Source organism: Chlorocebus sabaeus, chromosome 21 (assembly GCF_047675955.1).
Source record: "Chlorocebus sabaeus isolate Y175 chromosome 21, mChlSab1.0.hap1, whole genome shotgun sequence".
Classification (NCBI taxonomy): domain Eukaryota; kingdom Metazoa; phylum Chordata; class Mammalia; order Primates; family Cercopithecidae; genus Chlorocebus; species Chlorocebus sabaeus.
This window is the reverse complement of record NC_132924.1, coordinates 47104986-47131095: the sequence shown is the minus strand read 5'-3', so window position 1 is coordinate 47131095 and position 26110 is coordinate 47104986. Positions and strand designations below refer to the sequence as shown.

General features: G+C 33.4%; 1 protein-coding gene across 10 annotated transcripts in view; it reads right to left on the bottom strand.

Moving 5' to 3' along the window:
* Positions 1-26110, bottom strand: part of DGKB (diacylglycerol kinase beta) — an 833256-nt gene that overhangs the window by 469568 nt on the left and 337578 nt on the right. For 6 of the 10 annotated variants that reach the window (XM_073009083.1, XM_073009084.1, XM_007981994.3 and 3 more), the window contains 2 exons: positions 10551-10586; positions 1694-1810 (listed from right to left, as the gene is read on the bottom strand). In XM_073009083.1, the coding sequence (XP_072865184.1) occupies positions 1694-1810; positions 10551-10586 (153 nt within the window). The remainder of the gene's footprint in view (positions 1-1693; positions 1811-10550; positions 10587-26110) is intronic. The other 4 variants (XM_073009085.1, XM_073009086.1, XM_073009087.1 and 1 more) reach the window with 2 other exon arrangements.

Below are 26110 nucleotides of genomic sequence, written 5' to 3'. Positions count from 1 at the left end.
CATACACGCTAGTCAGATGGTCTTCATTCAAACTTTGGTTTTACCACTGACTGTGTCCTTGTGGAATTTTTCTTACTTCTGAGCATCAACATGATTTTGAAAATAATAATAATAATAATGGTATTGATCTCCTATGTTTATTAAGAGAATTAAACAAGCTAATATATATAAAATACCATCATAATGCTTAAGCTATCCTATTTAAAAAATGATATATGTTTCCCATCTGTGATGAGAAGTAGGTGCCTAGTCATGTGAAATACAATTAGATTTCAGGATTAGGCTTCCCTTTCATTAATTTCATCCCAGGAAACCAGAGTAGCTGAAAATTTAAACTTATCAATATTAGCCATCCACATATTGAATTAAAATGTTGATTTTTTTCAATAAAAATTTTATAGGATCATTTAATTAATAAATTTTTGGCTAATAAAATTGTGGATAGATTTTATATTTGCCAGCTTCTATGAAATTTCTAAAATATGGATATGAGTTCCAAAATGTACATCTTGATTTACTTTTTTATAATTAAATTTTCTGTTCTCTAATATATAATTTTATTATTCAGAATTCCCTCCTTTTATATTTGAGTTAAATAATTTATGAAAACTTTTCTATTCACAATGGATTTTTAGATAAAAAACAAACAGTAACTTAGTTATCAATATTTAATAAATTATTATTAAATTTTAATGACATATTCAAGACGATAAAGAAGCAAGGATTTAGGCATCTACTATGTGCCCTGAACTGTGTTTGCATATTGAAAAATACAAAAGACATAATCTATAGTATCAGAAATAAAGTAAGAAATTAAAAAATGATAGAAAATCAAATATAATGAGAGCAAGTGTGTGACATAATGTCTGTATGTTAAATTGTTGGTAAATATTCCCAGAGAATGTGAAACTTGAAGTATAGGCAATTGGAATGCAAAAACATAAGTAGAAAAACATACTTAAATCCACAATGTCATAAATTAAGTGAAATGTATTGACCATTTTCCTGTTGAAGTAAGAAATACAGGTAAAAAACAGAGGTAAGTAAATGTTATACATTCACCCCATGCAATGTCTTAAAATGTCATTCTTGATGCTAGAGACCATAAAGATAACTTATAGGTTTTTATATAATAGTATTAAAAAATGACTACCTGTGTTTATTTAACCTAGAAATATATTTGGGGTTTAAATTTTGACTTAAAATTTTGAAAGCTGGAAATATATTATAATAAGTTCTTTATTATTAAAAATTATTTATTTAGAAAATATGTATTCAGAGTTTGTTTTCTTCTTTCCTAAAGACGTTTTTGCTATCAAAGTGGCTCTTTAAATCATACCCACACTAAATATAAATATATAGAGAGATATAAAGTATACCTGTAAATAAATAACACATATGCATTTAATAAATGTGTATATTTAGCAATAATTTGCAAATCTTTCAAAAGATCACTTGCCAATTTGAGTTTAAACGGAGATAAACTCATAAATGATTAATTTAACCAGAATGTTACTCTGTCAATCAACCATAAGACTGACATCTTGATAAATTAATAAAGATCTTTCTGAAAGAGTCTACTAAGCTAATATGCAGATTAAACAAATGTGTTGATAGCTGAACATATGCCCCTCTGAGAGCCTAGAAGTATCAAATGTGAAACCTAGTAAAATTTTGATTTAAAAAATCATACCTGCAGGCCTTGTCCATCTACAGTAACAGAGTTGGCTCTTTGCATTTTATTCTTGTCGATCACTTTGTTTGGCTGCTGGGAACCACTCTTTTCCTTTTTCACTGTTGATTGTCTTTCCTGTAAAAAAGAAAATCTTTGATAAAAATAAAAATTATGAAAATAACATTAAAAAAATGTTAAGTCGTTTTACTAATAGAAGAGTTTCATGGGTACAAACCCAGGCTCAACTTTCTAATTTGAAGTTCCTAGTGAATAATGTGAAAGCTGTTGTTTTCAACTGGCTCAATATATATGATAGTTTCATGATCGAACCACCATTTAAAGAAATAATGAGAAAGAATACCAAATTGTATTATCCCTATGTGCCCAATTGTGACTCTTTATCAAAAGTTATTAAGGATTACTAAAGTAATTTTCATATGCAATGATACAGATAACGGGTATAGGATTATAATTTAAAGAATGTGGTGTTGACTACTAAGAAAAGCTTATAAATATGTGCAATATTGAAAATTATTTTTAATTGCATGATGGACTTTTAAGCTACTATTTATATCAAAAATAGCATATATCTTAAAACTGACATTCCATCCCATCTAATTACTTTGTTCCTCATAGTAAAAAAATTTCTTTTAGGAATTGCCTGCTCCCTGTTCCTTTTCCTCTCTTTTCACTCTCTCTTAACACAACCCAATCAACTTGTATAACCATTACTCCAACAAACTATCACTTATTAAAATCACCAATGTTCATCTCAGTTTCACATCTAAAGGTCAGTCTTCATCTTCTCAAATCTTTCAGCCATATCTGACAGAACTGATCTCTTCTTACTCTTTGAAAACTTGCCTCACGTGGCTTCCAGGACACTTCTTTCTCTGAGGGCTCTTTCTTCAAAACTTCGCCCTCACAGTCTCTTTTGTCCATTGCTTCTCCAGCTTTGCAACCTGTAAGACTTGGCCTCTTCCTTGGACCTCTCATCTTCTCTATCTACTCTTACTCCCTAGGTAACTTCATTCATCCCCACAGCTTTCAATTTCATTTTTATGAATATTTCTAAATGTATAATTCTTGTTCTGATTTCTACCCGAGCCTTAATTTCTATATGCAGACACTGTTTCTATATGTCCACATGAGGGCCTAAAACACGTAATTGTAAAATCTCTAAGATTAGTTTAAAAATTTCCTGCCTACTCTGTTTCTTGAAAATAAATCTCAAACTGGATGACTACTCACCACCTGCCTCATTATATGGTTTAAACAGCCGTTATCTTTTTTTTGCTTGGATTATCTATCACCTAATGAATCATTCTACTTCCATTTCTGTCTTCCTACACTCAGTTCTCTATACAGAAGTCAAACTCATCCATTTTTTTACTACACTCCAGCTGCACTGGCCTCCTCATTGTTCCTTGATCATAACAATCATGCTTTAAATTGAGAGATTTTGCAAACATTCTTCAGTCTGGTGGAAAACTTGCCACTGCACATTTCTTGACCTTGGTCCTCACTTCACCATGTGGTCAAATGTCAGAGAGAAGTTTCTCTAGTCCTTTCGGCCCCCTTTTAAAACATCAGTTATTACAACCTAAAGTGTTATGTATTTGATTTGTTTAATTGCCTGCATTCTTTCATCTTAATTAAAGTTCCATAAGTAAAAGAACTTCCTTTGTTTCACTGGTCTATATCAGATTCTAAATCAGTGACTAACGAAAGTCAGGATAAATGAATGAAGAAATAAATGAAAACTTTAAAAAAAAGTTTTCTAAGTTCTTGAAGCATACTGTTGAGAAGGATTCTTGGGGACCTAGGCTTGATGTGAAAAATTGTTCTAATTGATTGGCAATGTGTGCCATGAGTGCTTAAGTGCTTTAGTGCCACACATTTCCTATCACTTACTCAGCTATATATATTTCCTAGTTCCTATATTTGCTTGTTAGAGTATCATTTCAATTTCTGTAGTTTAGAAAGATCGGGTTTTATTTGTGCAAATGTATGGGGTAACTGAGAAATGTTTTACGTGTATATGATGTATAGTGATCAAGTAAGGGTATTTAGACTGATCATCGCCCAAGAACAATACATATTTAAAATATAATCATCCTTCTCTGCTATCAAGCATTGAATTTATTCCTAGAAAGACATTTTTAAGTAGCTTTGAAAGTAAAGCTGTTTTTAAATATATTAGGGCTAGATGGATCAGAAATTGTCTCTGACTAAAATAAATGCTAATCCATATAGTCCATTTACCTTGCAATTCCATGGTGCAAAAACACTGAATATATTTTGTGTGTGGCTGCAAATGGATGCCATAATAGGATCCCTGAAATTCAAGTTGTTTGGAAAATGATATGCTTTCATATAAGCATAATTTCTGGCAAAAATATTGATTTTTAAAAGAAAGTTCCTTCTTTTTAAGTTCGCAAATTATAATTGCATTCATAGACAGTTAATGGCATAATGTATAAGAGGAGTGAATTATTAGATGAGGTTTGGAATCAGAATGCCTGAGTTGAATCTCATCTCTACTACTTAAGTATTATGTAACCTAGAGGGTTTACACTTTGGCAAAATAGAGATAGTGATACCTTTTTTTCAGAGTTGTGTAAGGTTTAATAGAACATGTATAGTCTGTAATATTGTCCCTACATTAAAGTATGTATTCAATATAAAAGTTACTATGAGTGATGTAAAATAGTTGTGGTTGCCTATTAGGGTGCTCATCAACATTGTTTTTGCATTTCCAAATGTGTGTATGTATGAAAAAAAAATCAGTGGTTACATTAGGAACATATTTAAAATTGAAAAGTTCAATGCTTATATTTGAAAACACATAGCTTGTGTTAGCTGTTCAAAAACTTAATGCTATTGGTGAGTGTGGAAATAATTTACTCCAGCATTCTTGCATGCACATATATAAAACATGGAATCAATATTTTGTAAAAATCTGCCATGTGAAAGATATACCTTAATACAGTTATTCTTCCAAATTATCTAACAATTGTTGTTTGGCCTTCAATTTATAAAATGCGTACATTTGAAGAATTAAATAAAATTCAATTTGATTAGTTACAATGGAACTGGAAATTTGCACCAGATTATATATTCATGTTTTAATGGAAATTTAAGACATGCAAGTATATGTTTTTAAAGAGCTACAAAACTATCTCTTAATATTACTTTACTCTTAGCCACACATATATCTAGGGCAATTCTTGTGTTCTAAGAACCTCCAACTGGCAGAGATAGCAGTTGATTAAATGGCATCATGTCCCTCCAAGTTGTCAGCCCCCTAAGTAAGCTGGGCAGGAGACTAAACAATTGCTTTAGCGTAAGCAATCAGAAATAATACAAACAGGCAGGTGTGGTGGTTCACGCCTATAATCCCAGCACTTTGGGAGGCTGAAGCGGGTAGATCGCTTGAGCTCAGGAGTTCAAGACCAGCCTGGGCAACATGGTGAGACCCTGTCTCTACTAAAAATACAAAATCATAGTCAGGCATGGTGGTGGACACCTGTGGCCCGTTACTCTGGAGGCTGAAGTGGGAGGATCACTTGAGTTGGGGGTGGAGGTTGCAGTGAGCCAAGTTTGTGCCACTGAACTCCATCCTGAGTGACAGAGTGAGACTCTGTCTCAAAAAATAAATATATAAATAAAAACAAATTTTAAAACCCTAGAGTTTTCAACTCATGAGATTTCATTTATGAAATCCAGAATATGAGACAGAAGCATAAAACAAGTTAATTTTTAAAATTCTCAGTGTATCCATCTGTCTGTGTATTTTATTATAGTATCTAGCTAATACTGAAATGGTGAGCATTCATTTAAACACAAACACACAGACACACGCATCAAGAAAACCAAGTGAATTCTTTGGGGAAAAATGCAAATGTGTGGAATTTGTGGAATTAATCCAGGCTAAAATCTTAAAAACAGGAGAGCCTCATCACTATTTAATTTTTCTTCTATTTCCATTGAGAAAATTGTCTCTCCTTTTTATATGAGGCACAGGAAGGGGGAGGCAATTGCATCCTTGAGAAATTTCCTCTCCACCAGGTTTCACTAGCTTTTTTGGGAGGTCAATTGACCCTGACTGGCAGACCTCTATTATGATATTTATGAGAGTTAATTACCAATGTTGAACTTATTGAAAACTTTCAGAAAGAGCTCACCAATCTTAGTTTGCACAATCATTCAGGATAAAATTGCTCTCTGATAATAAGGGACAGTGTTTGCCATTTAACCTTCAGTTTCTTTCTTTATGTTTTGGGGCTCTAAACCACAAAATAAATTACATTGTTGTAATTAAGGCAAATTTACTTCTGCCAGATAAATCATCCTAGATATACAAAGAGTTGGAAAAGTGTTTCTTTAATCAATAGAAATTATTCAAACGCTGAAAAGAGCTACTCTAACAAAAAAAAAAAGTCATGAAAGAATATAGAACATATAACTACAAAATATAAAATACAGTTATTGATATTTGAGCATTTTCAAATATCAACCATTTGTGTTTGCTATGTAGACATTTTAAATATAGAATTCAGTGTTTTGTGATCCGTAGACTCCACAAGCAGCACAACAGATCTTAACTGGGGATTATATTGTATTAGAATTCCAAAAGAATAATCATCATAATAAACAGAGAAGAAAAGCCAAAAAGACCATTCACAGAAAATAGAAAGATGAAATAAATAAAATAAAAAGACCTCACTTTAAATACGTGCTCTAAAAAAAAATCTTTGTCTACATCATGCTGATTCTCAGAGGTAGAGTATTTGTACATTGGTGAAAACTGCTTTCACAAAAGGGTTGTTTACCGCAATACTTAAGCCTGCTGTTATCGATCGCTGGCAAACTGCAAGCAGCAAGTGATGATTACCTCAAGAACAGGGTTTTCTTCTTTTTGTCCAATCTCAGCATGAGAAACTGGCAGCAGCAAAGCACCTCCACTGGTACAAAGCTACAAAGGCGAGTGCTTTCCTGCCAACAGCAGCCATCACTTGAATCGTAGAACTTACTTTAGCTGCTACTACTGCACAACTTGCCTGAATGGAGACTTAGTCCTTTCTGCCACTGGAGCTAGGCCACAGGAATTTTCCTGAAACCCTAGAGTTTTAACCCAAGGTATCACAAAGATTCACAGCAGTTAAGATCTCTCTGACGCAGAAATGTCACCACATTCAGTGGGACTTACAAAGGTTCTGTCTGAGACACCAACTTACTAACAAACTGTAAAGCTGCACCTTTAACCAATATGGACTTAATGTGGGATTTGAACATTTTAGTGGCTGCAGGAAACAAATTCATTCCAAAAATGATGAAGGCTCTAAATCTATTAGTATTCTTCAAAAATTGCAGCAAAACTATTTGCTGACTAGAAAAAAAACAGTCTTGATGATTTTTGATTATAAAGTTTTAAACATAAATATAATAAACAATATAAGGTCTAAAGATTTTTATTTCTTTTAAACTTAGTTAAATAAGTACTTTTAAAAAAAGCAAAAACGACTTTTTGTAAAGGCAAAAGTATGAGCTTAGACGCCAAAATGCAGGTTTGTCTTTTATTTCTGTGTAACCTGGGGCAAGCTATTTACCATTGCTATGCTACCATTTATTTAAACTATAAATTGGAAAGTTTATGTTAGAAAAAAGTAAGAAAATTTAGATAAAAGTACTGACATAAAACAGGCACTCAGTAAATGGCAATGATTTTAAAGTACAGATAAAGATTTTTACATATTTTATTATTAAGTAAATCACAGGTAAACTGCTTGGTCATAGTAGTAGAAGGTAAGTGTTGTAAAGAAGTGTTTTCATTTAACATTCTGTACTTTATTTGCCCACTAAGTCACCACAGCTGAGAATAATTGCTGTGGTGTCTTTGGGAGAGAAGGGGGGAACAAAGCAGACAAAATGACAACTGGTCTTAAAGTACCTGGGGATGTTAGTTGCTTCCTCAACTTGAAGGTACACTTGGTGACTTGATCCATAAGTCCCAGTTTTCATACATTATACATGAAGTTCATATTTTCTCCTAGGATATTATCCTGGGTATAAACCACTTACAAGATTTCTGTTAAGGAAATTCTTATTGAAGGGAATGAAATTAAGGAATAAGAGGGTGTATGCCAAAATAATTTAATTTTGGCTATGTGATAGTATATTGCAGCACCATCATAAAATAATGTTTGTATGTTTGTGTGTGTGTGTATATATAGTATACATACATGTATATGTATGTATATACTTTATATACAAAAGAAGACTTTGGACTGGGCGTGGTGGCTCACGCCTGTGATCTCAGCTCTTTGGGAGGCTGAGGTGGGCAGATCACAAGGTCAGGAGTTCAAGACCAGCCTGGCCAACATGGTGAAACCTCGTCTCTACTAAAAATACAAAAAATTAGCTGGATCTAGTAGCATGCGCCTGTGACCCCAGCTACTCCAGTGGCTGAGGCAAGAGAATCACTTGAACCCAGGAGGCAGAGGCTGCAGTGGGCCTAGATCATGCCACTGTACTCCAGCCTGGGTGACAGAGTGACACTCTGTCTCAAAAAAAAAAAAAAAAAGCAGACTTTGTAACCAACCTCAACGTTCCTCACTCTCCAATCCCTTTGTAAACCATACTGACTGTCCTCCACAGCAAACTGAAAGTAAGTACCAGGAGGCAGCTCTCTTATGCTCACACTCATTGTCTCTTTGTACCACCTAAGCTAAATGCTCAACATAGTGACTTATTAGCCCTCAATCTGTTTATGCCAGCTCTAAGTAAAACTTACCTTGTAATTGTAATTGTCTAATTTAATTATTACTCACATCATCGAGTTTTGAATACAAAATGAAAGAGTTGTCTTTATAAAAAATAATCTGCAAGCTTTAGAAAGACAAAGTAACACAAGTTGTGTGTGTATATGTGTGTGCGTGTGTGTGCGCCTGTGTGGCGTGTTTGAGGAGTGGTCAAATTAAGTTTAGAGAGAACAACTGTGCAAGCTTTGGGTATTAATAATAAAAATAGTAAGTGTTTTTACACTCAAATTACTTCACAGATGTTCTTGAGTTTTTGTTATACTTTAAAAGAATTGAAACTATTATAAGTAATAAGCTTGTGATATATGCAAGAGAGGCAAGATACCATTTCCAATTAGAAGATCTGTACTCATAGAAAAGCCTTTAATCTTCAAAAATATAGCCAATGAATATAAATTTACATATTTTAAGTTAAACGTTTAATGTATCTATATATCTTTCTATATGTTCTCCCACATATACTTTAACCACATTTTCCGTTAACCAAGGAGCAAATGTTCCTGATGGTAGAACATAAGGTTTCTTGTCTCTCTGTGTGTATATATGTGTATTCACACACTCAGCCATGCATATATCCATGCATGGGCTTAAGGAAAATTTTGGAACAACAAAGTTGAAAAATCTTATATAGTGACTTTGAGGGATACTGGAAAGTTTAAGTTAATGTAAACCAATATATAGTGCCAGAAAAAAAATAAGTATAGGAAGACTTTTGAAAACTTCATAACAAAATAAAGACTTTTATCCTAAAAATTGAAAAAATATATAAAAACAAAAAATTGGATCTATTTACTCAATCTATATGACACAAATTACAGAATTGAATACACAGGGATGTTTTGGAGATTAACAGATCTAAAGAGAAAACTTTACATCTCAAATGCAATGACTACATTCACTTGATGGGGCTGATAACAGGGGCAGAAACAAACTCAAGAACCGGAGATGCAAAATTTAATTCTCTCACACTTAACCCAATGAAATAATAAACTGTCCTAATACTTTTGTCACTTAAGTGTGTAATTTAGCATCTCTATTTTATAATAATAATCGTGATAATAATGTCATCAACTCAAAGAATATAAAATCATCTTAAGATTTTCTTAGATTAGAAACATTATATTTAAGTGTTATCTCCAAGTATTTTTGAGTATGTCTCTGGTTAAAAATGAGAATTTTTTTTTTTTAATTTAACGAAGGGGTCTACACTGATTAAAAAGCCATTTTTGGTGAAGAGAAAAGAGCAGTTATTACCGTTTTGTGCAAGCATGTTACCCTCTAAATAAATTCATCATCTTATGTAGCATTCATGTAAGTAATACTTTCTAAAATAAGCAGATTTAAATTATAATTTTAAGGAAAACAAGACCATTTGGGCATTTCCTATAGAGATAATAACAATTGAATAGGATATTGTCACAGAACAATGTGGAGGCTTTGTATCATCAATGCAAAGATAAAGCAAAAATGTTACTGAAAATAATTGTTGTGGCAATGCTTACATTTATTTTCAAATTAAAAGCCATTTATTCTGTGACTATATTTTATTCTGATGTCTTTGTATACAATGGCATGGACTAGGTGATTAATGTAGTTGTATTCATTTGAAAGTGATGGGCACTTCAAAGTAAGCAAGAGTCTCTCAACATACTGCCATTGAAACTTACATTTTGACGGCTCAAAGCATAAATTGTTTTGGATTTCTTGCAATGTATGTACATTTTAATGTGAAAAAATGGGAATGGTATTATTTTTCTATGCTAGTAAAAACTTTTTGTAAAGTAACCTTTATTTTTCTCTGTGAAGTCTGGGTCACATAACTTCTTGTTTTCTTAATGCTTATCACAAATATAGATTGAAAATTCTTCAAGTCTATCCCATCACCGAAAATATGAAAACCACCACTTCCAATTAGCAGAATATGAAAAAAATAAAACATAAAATGCTGGTATTCGAATGTCACTGAGCCAGCACAAAATGTTCTTTATAGCTATACAAGATGTATAATGACCTATAATTGTAAGTTTGAAAACCTGTTTTTGCTTACGCACCTCAGGAACAGAAACTCCTGAAGTGGGCAGAGTCTGCTGAAAAAGAGAAGTTCATATGAAAGCTGAAAAAGAGTCAAACTCAAAACAAAGTATCAATGAAGTTTCTCATATCATTATACGCCTGTGAAATAAATGAGTAAATTAAAAATACATTTCCTTGGTATAATTTTACTGCTTCCTTGAATTAAATAATTAAATATCTTTTCATTGAATAAGAAATTATCTAACACAGAGTGGGTTAGGTTGTAAAATTATTTATCCAAAACACAACTTCATCTACCCAAAGCATGCTAATCAACATCTTTGGCCAGCTTTAGCTCCAAGTTCCATTATCTTTAATAAACAATTTCCACTATTTTTTTTAACTTGCCCCTTTACCCATCCCACTTTTCATTTTGAAGTCCAACTCTCATTCTTTCCTAAAAATACTGTGTCTTTTGAACATAGACATAGTTTATGATGTTCATTTTGTTTCACGATACTCTGGAAATAAGAAAACATATTCCATTAATATCAGTAAAAGAATAAAAAGTATAATTAAATAATAATTAAATAAGTGACAAGATTTTTACTGGAGAGTAATTTTGTTAAGATGGGATGAAATATACTGACATTAGTCTTCATGACTGTATTTTCCATTATCTACCACCACTATCCACTTTGTAGTTCACATTAGAAAGGTATTTTTTGTTTTCAAGAAACGATAAAGGATCACCTCAGAAGCCTGCATTCTATGGAAAGGAGAACATAAAATACAAATTTGGATAAATAGTTGACAAATCACACACACAATACTAGATAAAGATTCCCCATATTGGAGCAGGAGAAGAAAAGTTGGATGGGAAGCCAGGAGTTCTTAGATATTTGTGTGTCCCTGAAAAGAAGGAGGTAGTCAGAATATTCCCTTTTCCTCCCTAGATACGAGCTAACTGAGGGAGGGTCTGGGCAATGCTGGATTACCAAGATGGGTATGAAAAATCTGAGACTCCAGATATTATTATACTCCCTTACCCAGGAAAATTTTAGAAAGGCAGCAAGAACCAAAAAAAAAAAAAAAAAAATAGCTGAACCTGAGATAGGTAAAACCTGACACCCTCACAGCTGCACAGAATAGAGATGGACTAAAAGAATTCAGTGCACTCAGAAGTGACACAGAAGAAGAAGAGGTCTAGCACAGCCCCACAAAACATTAAGGTGTTCAGGAATCCAGCTCTATTTGGAAGATATTTCCGTAATGTAAGTAGAAAGTACTGTAGCTGCAGATTTCTAGCCAAAAGAAGCCATGAAGTGGAAGAGTATGAGCTCTGGTCAACTATCCCATTCTACAAGAGAATCTAATAATTACTGTTGTTTTGAAGATGAATTGACAGTAGGTTTGGTAGAACCTTTACTGAAAACTTCCTGATTTCAGTAACATTCTTGACTTCTGAGTCCAAATTAGTCTATATAACACCAGGGACAATGAATATTTGTGCTAGCTTCTCTCTGAGTCAATTCAAATATATTTGCCAACCTTATTATCATTCTTTCTTAGCTTCAGGTTGAAGCTTAAGGTCTGAATGAACATTGCAAGACATGGATATAGTCCTTCCATCTTTATCATAATATATACAAGTTTGTTCTTCTCATTCAGATCAGGAATGTAATCCTATGGATCCTTATCCTATTCTGTGCCATGGACCCAGGAAACTCTCAGAGAGTCACAAGCAACCAAAATAAGAGACTTCAAGCAGCCTCCAGAGTATGAATCAGAGATGCCTTTTACCTTAGAAGAGTGTATGCTTACTAAGCATACATTTGCAGACAGCAGCCTGGAAAGCCAAGTGAAAAGATTACAGCTGTCTAAATGCTTCACAACAGCAACCAAATGCAATGCAGGAGCTTCAAATAGATCCTGGTCCACTTCCACTTTTACCACGCCCAAAAAGTAAACAAATAAAAGCAACAGAAGGCATTTTTGGGATAACTGTAGACATTTGAATATGGACAAGATAATGACTGATATTATGGAATCATTGTTAATTTTCTTAGGTGAGAACGTAATAATGTTATTAGGTAGAAAACTGTCCTTATCGTCTTAGAAGGTGCTTGCTGAAATATTTACAGATGTGGTGTTACACTATGTGCAGCTTACTTTCAAAAGCTTCAGCTTTATACATATACACATACACATATATGTATATATAGAGTAGTATATATAAATAATTTATGGCAACATAATAGCAATTATTGAATATATGTGGGAAATACTTCGGATTTTTGTATTGTTAGTGAATATTTTGTAATAAAATTTGAGAGAAAAAAGTTCTTTCTACCTCTTCATTATATCCTTTAATGCTTAAAAGTGTGTAAAAGATGTTTCTACAATGAAATAAAAATATGTACATTATCTCAGTGAAAACTATGAAGTTGCTAGAAGGTTGGGAGAGAAGTCGTGGGAGTGGGTGGAAGAGAAATAAGGAGCACTATTTTCATGGAAACAGAGTTCTCACTTGAAATGAATAAATAGAGGTAAGTTTCTAGGCTGCTGGGAAAGAGGAACAGAGAGAGAAAGGGAACTGTTAAAGATAAATGAAAAACAAGGGCTTTTTGAAAAAGCAATATTTCAGTTAGAGCAGAAGATCTTATTGACAGGCATTGCACTTTTCCAAATGTGTTCCTTTTGGGTTTCAAATCCAGAAACCCACAGGGGCCAAGAAGATAATACAAATAGGTAAGACAGGTCTGACGTTGCAAAGGCAAACACTATGCCATGCTGGATAATATACATCCCATTTGAAGTTATCCAGAAAAGAAAAAGAAAAGACATTGTGGTATGAATTTGAAACCTAGCTACCACTTTGCTATTAATCGGTAATTTATGGATGACATACCTGAAGTCTTCCTCTTTCTCAGAGCAGCAGGAATATGAGAGAGCAAGTGAGGTTGGCAGAGAGGTGGTACAATGAAAAAGGTAATGAAACAGAGGTTTGTCACTTCTTTTCTGAAAATAAAAAAGCAGTTTGCTAAGGATGAGTAGAAGGATCAGTCAACACTGATGACCCAGCTGGAGCTAGAAGTTTTAAATATGTAAGAAAGAAAGCCACTAGCCCTATGAATTTTCTTATGCAACACTCAGCCTTCTGAGAGCAACACTAGAAATTTACTCCAAGAATAAGAGTGACAAAACCAACATATATCTAAGCTCATTTACAATCAAAATGCATAGACAAAGAGTTATATATTAAATGTACACACCCATCGGTAGTTTATTTCTGTTACAATTAGCAAACCATGGTACTTAGATCTAAAAGAAAAGTAGAAACCCATTAGAAAATAAATTTAGCTATCATATTACTTCCTTTTTTACTCTCCTGTACTTAATTTTTAAAGATCAAAGATGAACAGAGTAAATGTTTTAGTTTTTCTGAAAATTATCATGAGTGCATGATTCTAAATGTAATATATTTTTAATCAGAATTAATACAGAAACTGTATATTTTTATTTAATCCAATGTGAAGTGTGACTACAGAGGAATGTGATTGATTTTATTTAATCAGTATCTTTTTAATATTAAATAGAATACACAGTACAGATAATTAGTTTAAAAGATGCATTTGCCTTCAGGGCACTTATTAAGTTCAATTTAATATCAAAGAATTTTTTAAAATTCTATTATTCTTAAGTATTAGGATATCTCTTGTCTTCATATTTTCTAATGTGTAATCATTTTAAATTGACAATTTAATCCAAATTGTCATAGGACAAAGAAAAATCTTTGGTGGAGATTATTGGAGGTTTGACTTAGTTAAGATATAATGAGAGCACAGTACTCACATTAAAAGGGTCATTAGTTATTTCAGGCTAAAGGAAAAATTTTAAAATGATACCTTATACCTACATAAGAACATTTACATTTATACATATATATTTTACATTTATATACATATACATATATATTATATAAATAAAAAATATTTATATATTTTTCATGTTTGTTATCTTGCCTCATTTAATACTCTCACTAAACGAAGATACTTTATCTTTCAGGTTGGGAAGCTGAAAATCAAAGAGCTTAGATGCCTAACCCAGGAAAATAAAGTTAGTGACAGAATATTGCTTCCCTAACCCAGGCTCTATTTATTCAAATAACAGTAGCTGCAAGAAGAGACTTTTTAAAAATTACTATTTTTAGCCATGCCTTCATTTTTTAAGTGGTTTGGGAATAAAATTATTTTAAAATATTGATGAAGAATGAAAAATATTTAGAAATCACTATATCTACAAAGTGATACACACACAAACTTGTTTTGCCTGAAAAACTGGTTTGAATAATAGTATGAATTAATTTAACACAATAACTTCAAGTGCAGTGAAGTGTTCCAAATAAAATTATATTAAATAGCTTTTTTCCTTCATATACAATTGGATATCTCTGACATCAAAAAAGAAGAGACAGAGGCAAAGACTAGGGTAAGGTAAAGAAAAATTATCTTCATAAAATGACACTTTGTCTTAGCTGAACAGGTAAAGTTGTTCTCTCACACAAGATAATAAAATGTATTATCTTTAGGATATAAACATTACATACATATTTAGCTTCCATGAATTTTATTTTTATATTTCAGTTTCATATAATTTGTTTAAACTCTATAATTCTTGAGGTCCTTAATTGTGTACACTCATGCATATGAATACAATGTAAGTTTTAAAAAGGACATGAGATAAAAATGATTTTAATACTATTGTTCTCTTTATCAAAATTTTTAGTAAAAGATTATTTCAGTCATAATGCAAGCAAGACAATGAAAAGAATCATAAATCATTTCTCTTTTTCACAAAAACTCCGATATGTCTAATTAAGATGCAACTATAAAAATAAAACATTTTAAAAGCTACACATATTGTAATCTTATCTAGGGTCCCTTGACTGACCTGACTCAAATTATAAATCATGCTGCTATAAAGACACATGCACACGTATGTTTATTGTGGCACTATTCACAATAGCAAAGACTTGGAATCAACCCAAATGTCCATCAGCAACAGACTGGATTAAGAAAATGTGGCACATATACACCACAGAATACTATGCAGCCATAAAAAAGGATGAGTTCACGTACTTTGTAGGGACATTGATGCAGCTGGAAACCACCGTTCTCAGTAAACTATCACAAGAACAGAAAACCAAACACTGCATGTTCTCACTCATAGGTGGGAATTGAACAATGAGATCACTTGGACACAGGAAGTGGAACATCACACACTGGGGCCTACTGTGGGGATGGGGGAGGGGGAAAGGATAGCATTAGGAGATATACCTAACGTAAATGACGAGTTAATGGGTGCAGCACACCAACATGGCACATGTATACATATGTAACAAACCTGCATGTTATGCACATGTACCCTAAAACTTAAAGTATAATAAAAAATAAATAAAGTTTGCATTAACAGAAATTTAATGGTAAAATATATTTTAACTGTGTTTATTTCACTACCCTTCAACTGTAATTGCTTACAAAATATTCCATACTTACTTAGTAAATATGAGTGTTTGTGTCTATTTGTATTTGTAGAGTTTTGCCTGGAGGCTATTGACAAGAAGGGAGCATGAGGCACCATCCATCCTTTCTCCCTCAATATGTGTTTAGGTGTGTGTCTGGCAAGGACATGCAACTGAAATTTCAGGAAAGGTAAAACTAGTGCAATGGGTACCTAGTGCAATGGACATTTAAAAACTTAAAAGATATCAAACGTTTTCAATAAAAATGTAAAGAATTTATCTTTATAGAGATATCCAAATCATCTCAAACATGGATTTCTAAATACAAAAGCAATCAGCAAGAACAACTAAAACAAATTTTAGCATTTTTGGCTTGCCTACTCGATTAGCTAGCAAAAGATGTCATTAGAAATGAGTAACACCCTCTACTTAGCTAGACCTCATAAACTCATTAGAAGTAAATATCATTAAAGAGGTGTTCTTTAAGTCGTGACCATAAGAATATTTGAATATTTACACACTTGTAAAATAATTTTACAATGACTGCTCATTCTTTTTACCCCACTTTCTGGTATATTCTACTCTTTTTACTCTTCATGTCTATTTTTCTCTAGTTTCTCTAATCTGTTGTTTTTCTTTCCATTCTTTTTCTGAAAGGCTGGTCTAGGTTCCTTAAATTTATTTCAAGCATTGTTAATTGTTGGGGACTGCAGCATGAACATAAAAACAGCTTTAGATCATGGGGTATTGAGTAAAGCAACTATTGCTTCTGCCACTTGCAAATTGAGTGGTTTTAGGTAATTTTCTTAATCTCCCTAAACTTCACATTCCTCAAATGTTCACTGGGCATCATAACTATACCTACCTGTAGGATGAAAAGGATGATGTCTGACACATTTAAGTTCTCCATAAATGGTTAACGGTTTTATTAACATTAGAACCAAAATGATTCCCTTGGTTTTCACTGCTTGCTTAAGAACTCAGCAAGACACGATGGGTTACCCTTTCTTCATCTGAACATTTTTTTGTTGTTGCTAATAAGTGGATGAGAATCAACAGAATTTTTAAAAATAAAAACATCTATTTGTTTTTATGCAGTAGAAATGATGGAGGAGGGTAGAGACAAATCAAAGAGAGAAAGCAATGGAGAAAAATGGAGACAGAGGAAGCTCTTAGAAGAAAGAAAGAACAAAATTCTCTCTCTGTTGTTTTCCTCAATTATGGAAACTGTTCTTTCCAAAGACTGAGCAAAGAAAACAATGAAATTGAGGAGCAGAGAGATGGGAGTTGATATTTAGAGCAACCACCTTCAAAACACATTTCAAAATGAAACATGCACATCCTATAGACTATTTATTTTTTCAGATTATTCTTCAGAACTCTTAATTTACATATAATTCATTAATAGATACCTATTTATGAGTGTGTGTATGTATATGTGATTATGTTTGTTTATGTTTGGGACAGGGGTCTGAGGGATGTTGGTAACTTGAAAAAAATCACCCCCTTCAAAAAACTCAATATAATAGACTGATACAGATACATTTTATGTTCATAAAATTAATCTATATTTCCTATTATACCTATTTTATCTCCTTGTAAAAACATGAGCCAGTTCTAGAAATTTATCATTGTATAGTTAGTGTATTGCTGCTTTCCAAAAAGCAAAAATAGCACTATAGGTAATGAAAGTACATTGATAATAATATTTAGAATTAAAGCCTAGATCTCCTTTTTACCCTCCTTGGAAAAGATCTTGAATTAAAAAACAAAGAGGTTATAATGGAATTTGCTCTTGTCTTTTGCTCCTTTAAATATCCATTGATCTCATGCCAAAGTATTTTCTAACCAGGTTAAAGTCCAATTCTGTACTCACGTTAGGCTAAGATTCAATTGAGTTAAAATTTTACACTGACTGCCAGTCAACCTTATCATGAACTTTCATTATGTGCATGTAATTAATTGGGTCCAACGAACAATATCAGTTCTGAGTTATAGACTCTTTTTCCCCGACCATATAATTAGAATATAATTACCCACAGGATATCAGAATGATGCAGAACCTTTCCTCTAAATGCGCCCTCATTAGGAAACAAGTCTCAATGTACATTTATTCAATCAGTGTGAATTAATTAAAATGTTACTGAAATAAAAGAGGGTAGCAATAAAGAGTATCTGACATCTATTAAGAGACTATCACTTGAGATCTGCATGCACAGTTTATATTTAAATCCATTTAGCCAAAATAGAAACTTTGCTATGTAATGTTATATACATCCAGTGTACTAGGAAATCTGAGTACATAAATCAGTGCATGTCATCATTTTTTAAAGGAGTACAAGATATGATAACTATAAAATCTTTAAGAACTGGGTAGGAAACTAAGAGCCCCATTATTCCATAAAGATGTTATCATCAGATAGAATCTATCTGGTGGGCAAAAATCATTTTAACTCAAACTATCTAAGCAATTATTGGTTTAACCCACAACCTTATGTTACAAATCTGAAAATATTTGACCCAATATGGCTTAGGAGACAACAATTGGAAAAGTCCAGATTTGTGAAAACTATAATTATTTTTGTCTTTTTATAAAATAACCTGAATTCCTTAAGCTAGCTCAAGTTATTACAGTAGCATATTTTCTTTAAGCAGCACATTCAAATACAGCTCAGAATACCTTCTTTTTAAAAGAATAAATAATACATCATACCACACATTCTGATTATATAAAACATATTTAAAAATAGTAAATGCTCAAAGAAGCTGAGGGACACATGATACACAGCCTACAAGAAGCTGCTTATTCAAACAGTAACATTCTACCTAAGAACTATTCATCTTTATTTCTCCAGGCATATAGTTATATTTAATTAAACTTTGTTAAATAAATAAGTAACCCTTGCGCAAAGGAATACTCAGCATTAGTCAGAAACAACGTCATGAACTGTTAACATAAAAATTTCAGAGCTACATGTAATAAAGTAAGATATATACATATTTTCAAGCTTTCAGTGTTATTATATATTCCTCAGAAATTTTTAGATCCAGAAATAGGTTTTATAAAACATAGTTCTGGTAATAAAAATTTGGCATTCACTTTTATAAGTAGACATGCACCACTTCATAATGGAAATTATGGATATTAAGATAAACCACGCTATCTACAAATTTATACTTTTTACATGCTTTTAGGAGCAAATTCCAACCAGTTTTAAATTATTACTCTTTTTTACAAGAATGTTTAACTCTATAAGATTACATATTTGTATATGTGTGTATATATACACATATGTGTGTACACATGTATATACTTGTGATTGCAACATTCAAAAATATGTTTTATATACATATATATACACACATATATTCATAAATATATGTATGCGTGCTGTAATCACATTCTGGTATACTAGTCTATTCAGACACTAAACTGGTCTTGGCGGAGACCACAAGTGAGACAAATAATGGTTCCACCCTGCTAAGCAAATGAAGATCGTCTCAAAAAGGTTTGCTTTACTGTTAACTTAAATTTTGTTTAGAATTTCAGTAATAAATACATGTAGTTATAGCTGCTTGCTGAAAATATTCTACTGGAGTAACATTCACTAAAATGGCACATTAACTAAGAGTAATGACAACCAAAAAGCCACAATTTCTAAACAAGAGAATGTGAATATTTTTGAAGCTCTGTTTTATAAAAAACATCAATTTTCATTTTCTGAACACAAAGAAGAATGAATATTTATTATATTTTACATGGAAAACTATATTGCTTAAATTATATTTAAAAATCAGATTTTTAAACACAATTTAATATCCAGAGAAAAACATCTCAATTCTCCTCAGAATTCTGAAGATGTTCCCTTTATATTCTCTACCTGTTGTAACTCCTCATTTTACATGTGAGGCATTTTACAGTACCATCTATTGGATATTTTATATAACTACAACACCTAACAATCACAAGCTTATCAAAATTTAGTAGTAACTATAAAATCCTGCAAGAACCATTCCGGAAACTAAATACAATGCTAATTTGGTATCCACTAACATTTCCTCATCATCACACACTTTAAACTCAATTTTATTAGCTTGTAACAAAATGATTTAATTATGAGTTATCAATGACTTTTTAAAACTAAGCCACCTTGTTATATATTTGTTTTAATTTTTACTTAATATATATGTTACTGTCTGATATATATTTTTTCTTGACTCAGGGAAAAGAGTGATAAGTGATGGGAATTTTCAAAAGCTGACTGAATGTTATTCATTCACTCAGCAAATATTTGTTAAGCATCTAGTCCATGTCCAAATCAAATTAGGCACTAGAGACACAAAGATAAACCCTTTTGCTTGGAGTGATAAGAATAATGGAGGTGCTAGTCAATGAGCTTGAGGGACAGTTTCACAAGAAACGTTTCAAGTTCAATTCCTGCTATGTTGGCTTTTAAGTTTCTGTGGGATATCTGAGAGAAGATCTAAAACATGAAGTAGGGCCTGGTGCAGTGGCTCATGCCTGTAATCCTGGCACTTTGGGAAGCCAAGGTGGGTAGATCATCTGAGGTCAGGAGTTTGAGACCAGCCTGGCCAACATGGTGAAAACCATCTCTACTAAAAAAATACAAAAATTATCCCAGCATGGTGGCATGCTCCTGTAATCATGGCTACCCAGGAGGCTGACCCAGGAAAATCGCTTGAACCTGGGAGACCGAGGTTGCAATGAGCCAAGATCACACCATTGCACTGCAGCCTGGGCAACAAGAGTGAAACTCTGTCTCAAAAATAAATACATAAATTTATTAATTAAATCAAATTAAATTAAGTGAAAAAAACATGAAGTGAGAATTACGATCTAGATGCATGTGGGGAGTGTGGGCTCAGACACATTAAAACGTGGTAGCTGTAGCTCTGGGATTGGATAATATCATTTATAAACTGTGGGTGTAATAAGATGAGAATTGAACAAAAAATTGAAGTTTTATACATATTAAAGAATGAAAGGAAGACTAGGGATTTAGCAACATTGACAAAGTGTGGCTTAAAAGGTAAAAGAAAACCTAGTGGAAATGTGCTGGATGAGAGTTAGAGGCTATGAAAGGTAAGCATCTCAGTGTCAAACACTGCAGAGCATTCAAAAAAGATTATACTTGTAAAGGGTTTCCAGTAGATGCTGTTGGTAGCTCAAAGCAGATCCTTTGCTACCTTACCAGAGCAACTATCACCAGCTGCTATGAATGTTAACTTCTGAAAGCTTGCAGCCGTCCCTAAGAATTAACCTTTATCCACAGAAATAGGCTGTGCTAGGAGGCCCTAGAGAATGACTGATTTATATAGGTGAGAAAAGGCCAGCCTTCTTGCCTTAAGTTGGAAACAATCCTATGACAGGATTTTTGCTCCAAGGCCCTAAAGGTACAGACCAAGGCTAAACTGTCACTATGATCAACTTTCTTGCTTAGAGCTTGCCTCTCCTTTTTCTGCCTCCCTCCCTCCATTAAAGGTTTTGTTTGTTTGTTCCTTTGGTTTTTTTTGTTTGTTTTGTTTTTTTGAGACGGAGTCTTGCTCTGTCGCCCAGACTGGAGTGCAGTGGCCGGATCTCAGCTCACTGCAAGCTCTGCCTCCCGGGTTTACGCCATTCTCCTGCCTCAGCCTCCCGAGTAGCTGGGACTACAGACGCCCGCCACCTCGCCCGGCTAGTTTTTTGTATTTTTTTAGTAGAGACGGGGTTTCACCATGTTAGCCAGGATGGTCTCGATCTCCTAACCTCATGATCCTCCCGTCTCGGCCTCCCAAAGTGCTGGGATTACAGGCTTGAGCCACCGCGCCCGGCTCGTTTATTTGTTTTTTCTAAAGAACTTTTTCTCCCTCCATAAATCACACAAAGCCAAATCTTGGCTTAATGCTCTACTCCTTGGAAACCCACCTAAAAGAGTGCAATTTGATTTAGTAAGGATAGCAAGAACAATATCATGTCTATGTTACAGTCAGAAGTTACACTAATGTGGGCTGAGAAGGAAGAGAGGAATGTGACACAGTGGGTGTATCTACACACCTGCACAAACATACTTATGGTTATGTGAAGAACCAGACAAGAGTCAGCATGCAAATACAGGAAATAGAATTGCACAGGAGAAGGACAAACAGCCCTTTCACCGGAATGAGTTCTACAACACACTAACAGTAAAAACAATATTGAACTACTGGACTCAAATCATGACCCTGTTTAGTACTAACTTATGTAAGTGTGCTGGATTATACCTTGTCTGGGTTTTTCCTATTGTAAATTAGGAAATTGATATTTTATTAAAGATTTGTCACAAATGCCATGAAGGGAGAAAAACGTGGAATTCCAGGAGAATTAAGGCAGAGAATACTAGAATGAAAGAAATATGAAGAATATATGCATTGGGTGACTTAAAGATGTTGAAGAAATGATAACCAAGGAAAGTAATTTGAAAATATTTGTGGTCAAGATAACATGAGAGTAATGTAATGAAGAATAGATCATTAGGTACAGAGCTGTAACCTTCCAGGGTTTGGGTTTCCTTGGGCAAATAAGGCTGAATAAGCCAAACTTCTTTAGAATATTAGCAACAGAATTTCAATGATAGATTTTTATCAACTAGACTGGACAGCAAGGTGTGGTCATGGAAAGCTCAAGATAACTATCCTTATTCCACAAAAAGGGGAACATGGGTTGAACTAGGGAACAAAGACAGGAATGAGACAGAGATTGTGGTATTATTTACAAAATTGATGTGTGGACCAAAAGTTATATGTGACTTAATTCTTCATCAGGTTTCAAGTAAAAGTTGAGAAATAGCAAGCCATATTTAATAGTAAAACAAAAGAAGCCATGTACATAAATACTTTCTGATCACCACTGTTTCAGCAGGAATCATTAGAACTACAGGTTACCCTTGCAAGGGGAAATTTATCTTTCAATGTCTAGTGGTGGTTAAGAATGTCTGGTTTTGACTGCATTCAAAATTTAAAAATTAAAGGATAAAAATGATACAAAGCATTTGTTTCCAGTGTAATGCTATTAGATCTAGATATATGCCTTGCGCAACCCCAAATTTCTTTGAAAGGTGAAAGTAGAAGATATATTATATCAACATAATTCACATATTTGGGAGCTTTTATGCTATAGTTTGTGGCAATTTAGTTTCACCCATATTTAATGAGAATAACAAGTTTTGCACATTCTTGCCAACACTGGGTATTATCAATTTTTAAAATATTTGCCAAAATGGATAGAAAAATTAAATCTCATTGTGTTAATTTATATTTCTTCATTACTTTTTACAATACAGGGATTTGTTTTACAATATAGCGATGGCATTATACAATACAAAGATTTGTTGTTGTTATTGTTGTTGCTATAATCCTTATCTTTAACTTGATTTGTAAGTTTTGGGATTTAGCATTTTCTTTAAAATAAATTTTCATTGCTCAAGGCAGTCAACATTTTATCCTTCTTGTTTTGGAAAAGAAAAGGCATGCCTAGGTGAAAATTAAATCTTTAATTCACGTTTGATTTTTTTTCTTTTTTTGGTAATAGATGTAATGCAGAATTTACCTTACTTTATTTTCATGTGGTTATACAATAATCCTGACACTGTTGATGCTCCACCAGATTTCATTTATGACTTTTATTACAGACTACATAATTACATATAGTTCAATATGTCTTTAGACTTTCTATCACATCTTTACAATTTTTAGAGCCATATTATTTTGATCATTGCAAATTTAACAAACATATTTTTAAGATTTTTCGTTAGAATAAGCATTATCTTATTACTCTTCGTTTTTAAGATTTTATAATGTTTATGTACATTTATCCTTCCAGGCAAAATTAGAAACCATTTTATCCAGCTAAAAAATTGCATGCAAATTGCACCAAGTAGATAAATTAATTTGAAGTGACGTAGGTTCTTTTTCATTCAGTTTAATTTTCTTTACACTTAAGAGAACAATTTAGTTTTTTTAGTTTTTCATTTGTCTGTCTGTTTTGCTTAGGGATAACATGATCTCTTTTCACTTTGTTGCCATTCTCCACAGTAGTAAAAGGAGATTTTCTTCATCCTCTTCTCCAGATTACTTATTTAGTTGTCCTCAGTGTTGATTTTTGCCTTATTCTAATACAGATATGCTAAGACATTATTTTTTTCTATGCTCTTTCTTAATTCTTTTGTTTCTTTCAAGTCAGTGCATTATAAAGCAAACGTTTTCTTTAGTATTCTTGACCATCTAAAACAATTGCTATTGACATTTTCTCCTGTTTGGTGCAATAAAACTTTATGTATGGCATTCATCTCACTTTTATCTGCCATCCTTCTTTATTTTCGAATTGTATAGCTATTAGTATTTTATTTGGCAACAGGTAGACTCTTTAATACCAAAATGCACTTGGGTCATAAACCATCAGTCTGCATTGGCAGTTGTTATAAAAGAGAAAAATCAAAGGAAACAAACACAACTACACTGATTATTGCAATATTGTTTAGGTACTCTCCAATACAGAAACAACTTCACACAGAAAAATTAATCTCAGGTCTCAGTAACCTGAGACCTAACAAAATAATAAAAAAAATTTTCTCTAATTGAATACAATCAAGCCTATAATATTTATTTTTGCTAAAGCTACCAAGAAACTCAGGGAAATTCTGAAAAAGTACCTCTGTTAACTTTGAATGGTATTACGAAATAAATTTGAGTTTTAACTTAATTTTGGCACAAACTGACTATATTTTATTTTGCCGCATATGGTATATTATATAAGCTGTTTTGAATACTGTTAGCAATAACTTGTAAAATAATTTAAATCATTCATGAATATATAATTTACCATCCTCACTTCAGAATCAGACATATATAATACTCTTTGTTTTAAGTCTATTTTTAAAATTTAGCTTTTAATACATTTCAATCTCTCTTTGGATAATGCTCATGTATGGCTATATGTTTAAGATTTCCAGACACCATCAAGATGGCTGACTAGAGGAACCTAGCACTCATCTCTTATACAAAGAAGGGCTACAACAGCAAATAAATAACCACAAATCAAATGGAGCATCTAAAGGAGAACACAAATTCAGCAAGAAAATGATGAAGACCTTCTAAGACATGGAAACTCCTGATGGTACCATAAAAATAAAAGTAAAGCAGCTAGCCAGAATCAGCATAGAGGTAGGAGAGACTCTTCTTTGCAGGGAAAAGGTAGGTGGGAGATTCCCCAGCCGTCTACAATCCCATCATAGATGTCTGGATTCCTAGGGAGAGAAGAGTCCCTCTGCCCTCACAGACCCTGAGCCTAGCACAGAGTGTTTCCTGGAGTTCACATGACTGTATTGTTCCAGAGAGGAAATTCAAGCTGGGTGCCTCACACTCCTGGGACCCAAGCTGATGCATCATGACATTATTTTGAGAGAAGAACCATGACCACAATACATTCTGACTTGGGCCAATAGCCCCTGTATCTCCACATCCATAGTATTCCACTGATATTCCTCCACATCCACTGAGAAGGCTACAGTCTCATGAAACCAACTGGAACAGGTAGTACAACTGTGTCCTCAGTATCTGAGCCCATGTAGCTCCCTGTACTCCAGAAAATAGGTGATCTAAAACCTTAGGAAGGCTGCCTCCAGGACATAGGTAGCTGAAGCATGTGCTCACCAGAGCTTGAGAGCCACCTGTCTTATCTGCCACCACCAAGAGTGACCTCTCCCTTTCTAGCAGTGGGGCCACAACATGTCCATATGCAATGTCAATAACCTGCAAAACAGCTTAACTGAAGTCCACTGCCAATGCCCCAGTGTGTGCTATCCAGGGGCCCAAGACCATCCTCCTCAGGAATTGCTGCAACTTCAACCCCAAAACACTGACCACTCCAATAGTGGGGCTGCTGTGCACCTTTGCACACCATTTAGGAGCCAGAGGAGTGGACCAACCTACTGCAACCAACACCCACCCATGCCTGCAAATATGCCCTAGGATCCTGAAGACTAGCCTACCTGGGCTTTCCCAAAGAAAGTTATGACACAGCCTCCACAAACAACTGCA